We start from the raw sequence: 10,750 nt of genomic DNA, 5'->3' as shown, positions 1-10,750 counted from the left end.
GTACACTGTACATAACATGTGATAATGAAAAAAAATCATCAATAGCACTCCCACTAAAACATATAAAAATTATCTACCAAAAACTGAAATACCAGTTTTGAGCAGAGTGACCCTTTAACTATTGCTAAATTCCATATGAATTTCTCCACTCATGGCCAATGGTCATTCAGATATAACATCATTTGTGGTGTGTAAAATTTGAATGCATAATCTTTGGTAGTAGTGTTTGTTGGGTAATTTAGCATTATAAAGCTTTTTTGACATGTAGGAAAGAGCAGAAACCAACTTTGTAAACTATACTAGCTATATACTATACTAGCTGTATAGCTGTCATTGGTTGCTGCTCTTTGCAAAAAAAACCACTTCACTTCTCTCTGCTTGTTACAAAATAAATATGCTTAAGTTTAGGTACCAGGAAGGAAAATAATTTATTGTGAAACGATTTATCTGTTTGAAAATAAAGTATGGAAATCTCCCAAGTACGCACAATGGAAATGATTACATACCAAATGTTTTATTTTAATTAATTTATCGTTATTGTATAGCACACGTGAATATTAATATTTTTAAATCATTTTTAAAAAGAATACAATACAATGACCTACTAGTTAGAGTATAAAACATACAAAGTAAGCTAATTCAGGTCTGCCAGTAATAGTTTTGAATGCAGACAAGTCTACACTTGTATTTTTATGTATTGGGGGATTTGTCATTTCTGTTAGCTAATAATAAGTCCAAAAGAATTAGTTGGGAATTTCTGTTCTTTAGCCTTGAATTAAAAAGCTCAGCAGTGCCACATTTCTACCACACGTCAAGCTTTGATTTAGCCATTCCAGAAATTAACAAGTAAAGAGCACAATGAATGCCACTTCTCTGCACAGTAGGTATCTGCCAGATTCTCATTCTGCTCTATAATATCATCGTTAACCTCTCTGGCTATAGTGAGGTCAGGCATGGATGGCAAATCAGATGGGTTTGGATGCAATTTTAGGACATGCTTCTTTTTGCCACCAGATTTCTTTTTTGCACCAGCATTTTCGTTGGCTTCTGGGTTAATTGGACTACCTTCCAGCCCCCCACTATTTTCTTTCACATGATCCTTCCCTTTGGTTTCTCCTTTTTCCAGTTCTGCAGCAGAATCACTTTTGACTTTCCACAGCTGGGACTGCACATCTTCTGATTTTTTACACAAGCGTGATTTTAAGTTCTTGTCTTCGCAGGCATTTTTCATTTTCTTAATTCTCCACAGTATTTTTTTCCAGTACTGCTTAGCTTTTGAAGCATACAAAGGGCATCTCTGGGGCTCCCCTTCATATGTGCAGTTGTAGCTGCTGCTTGTTGGCTCATTGCAAATTAATGACAGACTTACAGTTGCGTCACCAACAATCTCCCAAATGCACACGTGTTTGTATATGGATGTAAACTGCCCTGAGCGTGCAAAGGCTTGAAGGTCTGCTTTCTTGCTGGCTGTTTTGTCAGTTTTGCCCAGCACGCTTTGTAAAGTACCCAGGCAGTGCAGCAAAAAAATAAAAGAAATTATACTGGAGTGCCTCATCTCATTAGCTCAGTGTTGCCGGATGGTTTGTAATTCAAGGGTGTCCAAGCATCAATAATCTTTACAAGCGCTGGAGCTGAAACTATCTGGCATTCCAAAATTCCTGAAAGACAGGGCAGGAAAAATAAAAAGTGGGTGAGTGAAATGCAGGCAATTATTGAGGCACTGGCTGTGACCCCGTGGTCTCGAAAGGAGAATAAAATGAAAATTAGAACTTCCTGCCAATAATTGAGATTTTCAGCACTATTCTGTATGGTAATTAAATATAGCCCAAAACGTGCAGAAACGTAATGAAAGAGTTTTGCAGAACAAAGGAGCTCTTTTTAAGATATACAAGCACATGCAAATCACAAGCACAAGCAGACCTAGCAAAAGTATTCAAGTGCAAATAAAACTTTTGTAGGAGTTAAATGCATAGAATATTGTTACCCAGACATTCACTTAGAAAATCAAAATGTGGCTTTCTCTGATGCAGAAAAAGAAAGATCAAGATATGCATGGACACAGCTCATGCAAAATTAATATGTGCTACCTTTATGTATGGTATAATGAATTCCTACTGAATTTGTTCAATTATAATTGCCTGGATATGTTTATCGCAACTACAGAGGATGTTTCAAACTCGTCAGCTACCTTTTGCCTTTTGTATTTAAGAAGAGAATAATTTACTTTAAATAAGCATAAAATATTTTACTGGGACTATTAAATATTCTGTATTACGTTAATGAAATATACTAATATATAATGCAGACGTATAGATCATTAGGTTTACAAAGTTAATAGCACTCTTAAACTATGTAAGAAAGTCAGACAAACTTACCAGATGACAAGTTGGACAGCACCACTGGAGGAGTCTATTGGAGAGTACATTAAGAGCGTGTGTTATCACTGGGACAGGAGGGGCCTTGGTCTCCCATTGCCCCTCCCCATAATCCTCTATGCACCAACACACTTTAGTAATAGGAGGGATCTACGAGCACCAAGACAGCTGCAAGTGGCTATGTGAAATTTTTACAAGTGTTTATTGTTTGAAGACATAAGCTTGAATGCATGTGCCTGAGAGTAAATTGTAAAAAAAAGTTACAAAAATAATTTAATGTCTAGGAAAAATAGAACAGTATTTATTCCCTTATTTATTATTATACTTATTCATGTTAGAGATATTTATTGTGTCAAATGGAATATGTTCAGATTATATTGTTTGGCATAGGGTGTTTATCAATAAATGCATAATTTAATATTGTGAACATAGCAGCAAGTCAAATGCAAACATTTCCCAGCTAGTAGAGACAAGTAACTTACCTAATTTATTTACTTTTGTTTTGTTAAATGTATTTTGTTGATTGAATACAAGGCATTCTCTGATTACATGAGGTGGCGATTGTGATTCACTGCTCTACCTCTCCAGCTTGTCCAATCAGAGAATGCCTTGACAAAAAAATACAACTATTTCTTTCTATGGAGGCAGTGCTGAGCAAGTGACCTCCTGTGGGGGGTTTATCAATATGAAATTTGCATTGTACAGATACAAGTAGGACAGTAGGAAAGTCTTTTCCAGTTGCTATTGTTCTTAAATAAGCCAGTTCAGAATCATCCCAGCTCTTCTACAAATCAAGCATTTTTTGTGTGGTGTATAAGTTATTCATTGATGTTTATGGACAGCTTTACATTTTAAATCACAGAAAATTTAGCCAACATAAATTTGAATATTTTTTAAATTACAGGTGGTGTTATACAAATTAGATCTTAAGGTCCACTGGTTAATTTCAGGTGCCAAATGTGTGGAACCAGAACTATATACACTGCTCAAACAATTAAAGGAACACTTTTTAATCCGAGTATAGCATCAAGTCAATTAAACTCCTGGAACATTGATCAGGTCAATGAAATTAACAACAGGTGCACTAGCTGGACAACATTGAGACGACCCTCCAAAACGGGAATGGTTTTACAATGGTGTCACTACTGGTAGCATGAAGCAATACCTGGACCCTACAGAGGTTGCACAGGCAGTCCAACTCCTCCAGGATGGCACATCAATATGTGCCATTGCCAGAAGGTTTGCTGTCTCTCCCAGCACAGTCTCAAGAGCATGGAGGAGATTCCAGGAGACAGGCAGTTACTCTAGGAGAGCTGGAGAGGGCCGTAGGAGGTCCTTAACCCATCAGCAGGAACGGTATCTACACTTTAGTGCAAAGAAGGAAGAGGATGAGAACTGCCAGAGCCCTACAAAAATACCTCTAGCAGGCCACTGGTGTGAAAGTCTCTGACCAAAGAATCAGAAGCAGACTTCATGAGAGTGGCCTGAGGGCCCGACATCCTTTAGTGGGCCCTGTACTCACTGCCTGGCATTATAGAGCTCGATTGGCATTTGCCATTTAACACCAGAATTGGCAGGTCCGGCACAGGTGCCTTGTGCTTTTCACAGATGAGAGCAGGTTCACCCTGAGAACATGTGACAGATATAAAAGGGTCTGGGGAAGGTGTGAAAAACGTTAAGCTGCCTGTAACATCATTCAGCATGACCATTTTGCTGGTCGATCAGTGATGGTCTGGGGAAGCATATCCATGGAGGGATGCACAGACCTCTACAGGCTAGACAATGGCACCCTGACTGCCATTAGGTATTGGGATGAAATCTTTGGACCCATTGTCAGTCCCTACACTGGTGTCGTAGGTCCTGGGTTCCTCCTGATGCATGACCCTGCCCGACCTCATGTGGCGAGAGTAAGTAGGCAGTTCCTGGAGGATGAAGGAATTGATACCATTGAATAGCCCCCACACTCGCCTGACCTAAATCCAATAGAACTCCTCTGAGAGGTCAGGTTTTGGTCCACCTGACACCGCCAGGTTGCACCTCAAACTGTCCAGGAGCTCAATGATGCCCTGGTCCAGATCTGGGAGGAAATACCCCAGGACACCATCCATTGTCTTCTTATGAGCATGTCCCGATGTTGTCAGACATGCATACAAACAAGTGTAGGCCTTACAAACTACTATTTTGAGTTGCTGCAATTAAATTTCAGCAAAATGGAGCCTGCTGCATCATTTTTTCACTTTTTCGGAATGTTTTCTGTAGGTTGATAATGTTCATTTCCATCAAACAATGGGGTATCTTTACGTTCCTAACACATTTCCCAATCCATATCAGTATAGATATCCAGCATGATATTTTTCCCCATTGAGATCTGATATGTTTTCAAAGTGTTCCTTTAATTTTTTAAGTAGTGTATTAAGATAGCTTTGCAAATTCCAATTCAATTGATCAGTTTCCAAAAACTGTATACTGTATGCAATGCATGGATTTGCCGGACTAGATATATATTGAAATTGAATAGATTGTATAGGTAGGCTTCAACATTACATAGTTTTAGTAAAGCTAGAGGACATTGTATAAAGATTATAAATGAAGGTAATATGGTGCAGCGCTAAAAGAGTGAAAATTAAAGACAGTCAAAAGTCAATGTAGCAATATCCGTGATTCCTTAAATAGGATGCAGACTTCCAAAGCTCTTGCGGCCTTAAATAATAGCAATGCGCACTCACCAGAAACGCATGGATTATGCGCATGTAGGAATAATCATTCCAGATGTCAGATCCTCCAACACTCGGATGGTAAGCATCCTTCTCACGGTGGATCCCTGAAGACTCAAAGCCAGATCCTGAGGTCCTCCTTAAGGTATACCAGGCACTTCACAATGGTGGTGGGACTCTCTCCACTAAGTGGTAATGGCACCTTCTCTGTGGGGGTAACAGCTCCAAAAGGAGCCCCAGAAAAACACACAGGTGCCAGAGATAGTGTAGTATGTTAAAGGAGATTTATTTGCCTTAGCATAACATATACAGGGTAGCATGCAAATCCAGACCCATACAGGTTAAATAAGGATAAGGTAGCAGTGACTGACCCTAGTAAAGATGTCCGCCGAGCCTCCTCGTGGCTACGGCGGTGCGAATGACGTCACGCTCTGTACAGCTCCTCCTTAGGCCTTTCGTGCCAAAAGCACATCAGAGGGGAGGCTGTACAGGAGCGTGACTGACGTCGGGAATTTATGCAGGGGAAGACGGCGCGTGCGCAGTTAGCCGCGGCCATCTTCCCGAAGTTGTAGACAGTGCGCATGCGCGTTGATGGTGGCGCCATTTTGCCGTGGATCCGCGATACTGCTGGCAGAAAGGAAGGGACAGGGAGATTGATCCCATTAACCATTCAGGTCTAGCTGAAAGCTAGCCAGCCCTAGATCCCAGGGAACAAATATGTGACTGGTATACACACATATTCTTTATATTGAAAGATCATAAAGTGACAGTGCTCAAATATTTGTATAATATAACAGTGGTGTCTATGGCCTTAAAGTGGCCCCACGGTGATTGGCAAATGGCTACATAGATGGACCACGGCAAGGTGGGTGCACTGGATGTACATAATATGACAAATAACAAATACACAGTGAATAATAAAATCTAGAATATAATGCATAGATAATATGAGGATAAAAATATGAAAATAAAAATGTAAAAATGTAAAAGTTAGTGCCTCACTCACTCTATTACATAGAGAATGAGCGAATAAAATGAAAAAACCCCTTGCACAAAAAAATGTGATATAGCACTCTATATTCACATGACAAATAAAACTCAATAAAATTAAAAACAATATAAAATAAAGAATTTGGACACAGGTTAAAAGAAAACATGAAAGGCATAGTGTATCATTCAGCTATTGGCAATGAAGCAGTTAACATCTACTTCTATATTGTGACCTGCGGGGTGTAATGTGTTAAGCTCAAACACCCACTTGGTTTCCGCTTGGGAGACCGCTCGTGTTTTATTTATACCTCTCCAGTGATGGCCAATCACATCTATGCCCACAAATTTCAAAGATGATGGATCTTTATTGTGATAAATCCGGTAATGGTTGGATAATGAATGCTCTCTAAAGCCCTTTTTTATATTGGATACATGCTCACGCAAGCGATCACGTAAACGCCTCGTGGTCCTGCCCACATATTGTTTCTGGCAAGGACACTGTAACAAATATACAACAAACTTACTACGGCAAGATATGAAATGTTTTATATTGTATATTCTACCGGTAACAGATGATTCAAATGCAATAGCTCTACGTTTCCTGATGCCATTATATTTGCAAATAATGCATTTGTTACAAGGATGGAAACCCTTTAAATCATTGAACAGAGAAATATTATTAGGGGGATCGACCACATTAGGTGCAATCATCTGTCTAACAGCGTTAGCTTTTCGGAAAATAATTTCAGGTTTCTCTGCCGCCCAAAGAATTTTATCCTGGATCTATTAGAGTTTGCTATGCACAGAAACTATTTCTGGTTCAATAAAACATATTATTTGCAAACCAAGGGCGTGGCTATGGGGGCTAAATTCGCCCCCAGCCTGTTTGAATCATCTGTTACCGGTAGAATATACAATATAAAACATTTCATATCTTGCCGTAGTAAGTTTGTTGTATATTTGTTACAGTGTCCTTGCCAGAAACAATATGTGGGCAGGACCACGAGGCGTTTACGTGATCGCTTGCGTGAGCATGTATCCAATATAAAAAAGGGCTTTAGAGAGCATTCATTATCCAACCATTACCGGATTTATCACAATAAAGATCCATCATCTTTGAAATTTGTGGGCATAGATGTGATTGGCCATCACTGGAGAGGTATAAATAAAACACGAGCGGTCTCCCAAGCGGAAACCAAGTGGGTGTTTGAGCTTAACACATTACACCCCGCAGGTCACAATATATTCATTGCCAATAGCTGAATGATACACTATGCCTTTCATGTTTTCTTTTAACCTGTGTCCAAATTCTTTATTTTATATTGTTTTTAATTTTATTGAGTTTTATTTGTCATGTGAATATAGAGTGCTATATCACATTTTTTTGTGCAAGGGGTTTTTTCATTTTATTCGCTCATTCTCTATGTAATAGAGTGAGTGAGGCACTAACTTTTACATTTTTACATTTTTATTTTCATATTTTTATCCTCATATTATCTATGCATTATATTCTAGATTTTATTATTCACTGTGTATTTGTTATTTGTCATATTATGTACATCCAGTGCACCCACCTTGCCGTGGTCCATCTATGTAGCCATTTGCCAATCACCGTGGGGCCACTTTAAGGCCATAGACACCACTGTTATATTATACAAATATTTGAGCACTGTCACTTTATGATCTTTCAATATAAAGAATATGTGTGTATACCAGTCACATATTTGTTCCCTGGGATCTAGGGCTGGCTAGCTTTCAGCTAGACCTGAATGGTTAATGGGATCAATCTCCCTGTCCCTTCCTTTCTGCCAGCAGTATCGCGGATCCACGGCAAAATGGCGCCGCCATCAACGCGCATGCGCACTGTCTACAACTTCGGGAAGATGGCCGCAGCTAACTGCGCACGCGCCGTCTTCCCCTGCATAAATTCCCGACGTCAGTCACGCTCCTGTACAGCCTCCCCTCTGATGATGTGCTTTTGGCACGAAAGGCCTAAGGAGGAGCTGTACAGAGCGTGACGTCATTCGCACCGCCGTAGCCACGAGGAGGCTCGGCGGACATCTTTACTAGGGTCAGTCACTGCTACCTTATCCTTATTTAACCTGTATGGGTCTGGATTTGCATGCTACCCTATATATGTTATGCTAAGGCAAATAAATCTCCTTTAACATACTACACTATCTCTGGCACCTGTGTGTTTTTCTGGGGCTCCTTTTGGAGCTGTTACCCCCACAGAGAAGGTGCCATTACCACTTAGTGGAGAGAGTCCCACCACCATTGTGAAGTGCCTGGTATACCTTAAGGAGGACCTCAGGATCTGGCTTTGAGTCTTCAGGGATCCACCGTGAGAAGGATGCTTACCATCCGAGTGTTGGAGGATCTGACATCTGGAATGATTATTCCTACATGCGCATAATCCATGCGTTTCTGGTGAGTGCGCATTGCTATTATTTAAGGCCGCAAGAGCTTTGGAAGTCTGCATCCTATTTAAGGAATCACGGATATTGCTACATTGACTTTTGACTGTCTTTAATTTTCACTCTTTTAGCGCTGCACCATATTACCTTCATTTATATTTACATTTAGAGGCATTGTGGTTGCCTTAGGTGCTTTAGCTGCTGTGTTTAAAAGAGCGCTCACTATTATCAATTTTTTTATTGTATAAAGATTGTACAATCCAACTTTATTGTACAAAGTCCAAGTTAGGTTTGTACATGAAATAAAAGGATAAGTTGTACATACAAGTACCAACACATTTACTGTTACATTTGTCCAGTAGTCAAGTGGCTGCACTGACTGTTGGAATTGTTTGAGTTCATTAAATGGACAGATTATAGTCAGGTTAGGCTCACAACAAAATAATTTGCCCAATAATGTAATTTTGTAGTGATACCTTGAAGATTTCCATATATAGACTGATTAAGCCCCTTGCACACCCTTGTGAAGCCCATGTGCAAGGGGCCAAAAACTGCGTGTGAAGACCTAAGTAATGTTGGGCATAGGCAAGTAAAGGTGTGTAAGCTTATAGATGAGTACAGAAGAGTAAAATTCTCCTTCATTGCCAGTATTGTGGCCCCTTGCACACAGGAGTCAAACTTCCTCAGTAAACATCAGTAAATTATGTGGCTTGTTTGCAAGGGGCTTAAACAATTAAACATGCAAGTAAATTACTGCATTCAAATGTAAAATTTTAAATTTTTCTTTTACTGCTCTGTTCTCAATGCTGTATTACTGATGTTTACTTAATTGTGTGCAATGTCCCATAGACAGCAATGCATCTCATTTCAGATCAGTAAAAAACTGACAAAGGTACTTTTAGCCTCTTTCTACAGATGTGTGGGAAGGGTTTTCAAGACCAACAGATATTTTTTTATATCTGATCATTTTTCTTGTAGTTTTAAAAAAAGTTAGGTCCCTTGCACACGTTCATCATAATTTACTGATGTTGCACTGTTCCCTTAGAGATTGCTGATGAATTTAGGTTCCCCTATAGTCCTGCACAGCCAGTCATTCAGCATTTTCCACACAAGCTTGCACTCGGAGTCAGAAATCAGTCCTTGAGCGTTGGTTTTGTTATTTTATTGAGGGATTAGAACTTGGATAGGGTAAGGGGGTATACAAATAATGATAGTCATTATTAAGACCTGAGTAACGCTCAGTATAGGCAAGTATAGGAGAGTATTTCTGTAAGCGTATAGATGAGTAAAGTTCTTCTTTATTGCCAGTACTGTGGCCCCCTGCACAAAGGCAATACAATTTCCTGAGTAAACATCAATAAACTATGGCACTTGTGTGCAAGGGGCCCAAATCAGTGAACACACAAGTAAATTACTGCGCTCAAATGTCAAATTTTCTATTTTTGTTTTACTGCTCTGTACTCAAAGCTGTATTACTGGTCTTTACTCACCTGTGTGCAATGTCCCATAGACAACAATGCATCTCATTTCAGATCAGTAAAAAACTCAGCATTTTTACTTCCATGTGCAACAGGCCTTACAGTTTAAAAAATTCAAACTGAAACAGTCAACATGACCCAAGCAAATTCTCATAAATTGTATTAATTGGATTACACTAGATCAATCTACTGTATAGTCTATATAGTCAATACAGATACAAATACTAACAGCAGGTATTATAGTCGCATATGTTATGGAACCTAAACATTCCACAAAAAAAAAGATTCACGGTACAAACAATGCAAGGTGTATACCTTAAGTTTTCGAACATTAAAAGATCAATTATGCCATGCCATATGACTCGTGGGTATTTCACAGAAAGGAAGGGCATGAATTTTAGATCAAGCAATTAGACAAGGTCACTCCCTTCACCCTTGACAATAGAGAAGGCATGCCATCTAGTTCTTCCCTCATTCATGAGAACAATTTGTGTAATATAAGAGAAGTTGAGGCTAGGCCTGGGGTTACCAGCCACATGTCCTGTATCTTCTTAAATTTCATCAGATGATTCCTGTGTTGAAAAATTTATTTCTCTCCAGACATGGTTTTATTTACCTAATTTCTTCATTCTACAAGTGTGAGATGGGGAAACAGCTCTCATTGTTTGAACACTGTTTGTGTGGAAGTAAATTAATGTTTTGACTGACATTCTGCGGTTTAGCCAGAAGATGTCACTGTTTTTCTAACACAGCCTCAGACTGCATAGATATTTGTA

At 39.3% G+C, this 10,750-nt stretch overlaps 1 protein-coding gene across 1 annotated transcript; it reads right to left on the bottom strand.

The window, feature by feature from the left end:
- Positions 1-498: 498 nt before the first annotated feature.
- Positions 499-2,477, bottom strand: LOC149454165 (fibroblast growth factor-binding protein 3-like). Its single transcript, XM_089687786.1, has 2 exons — positions 2,376-2,477; positions 499-1,658 (listed from the first exon to the last, which is right to left on the bottom strand). Exon 2 carries the CDS (start codon positions 1,553-1,555, stop codon positions 824-826), a length of 732 nt encoding a protein of 243 aa, XP_089543912.1. The 5' UTR covers positions 1,556-1,658; positions 2,376-2,477; the 3' UTR covers positions 499-823.
- Between the last annotated feature and the right edge of the window lie 8,273 nt (positions 2,478-10,750).

This window comes from Staurois parvus, unplaced genomic scaffold (assembly GCF_062004578.1).
Source record: "Staurois parvus isolate SC_StPar_1 unplaced genomic scaffold, SC_StPar_1.0 ptg000437l, whole genome shotgun sequence".
In the NCBI taxonomy this organism is placed as follows: domain Eukaryota; kingdom Metazoa; phylum Chordata; class Amphibia; order Anura; family Ranidae; genus Staurois; species Staurois parvus.
The sequence above is the reverse complement of the archived record's forward strand: the minus strand, read 5'-3'. Positions and strand labels throughout refer to the sequence as shown.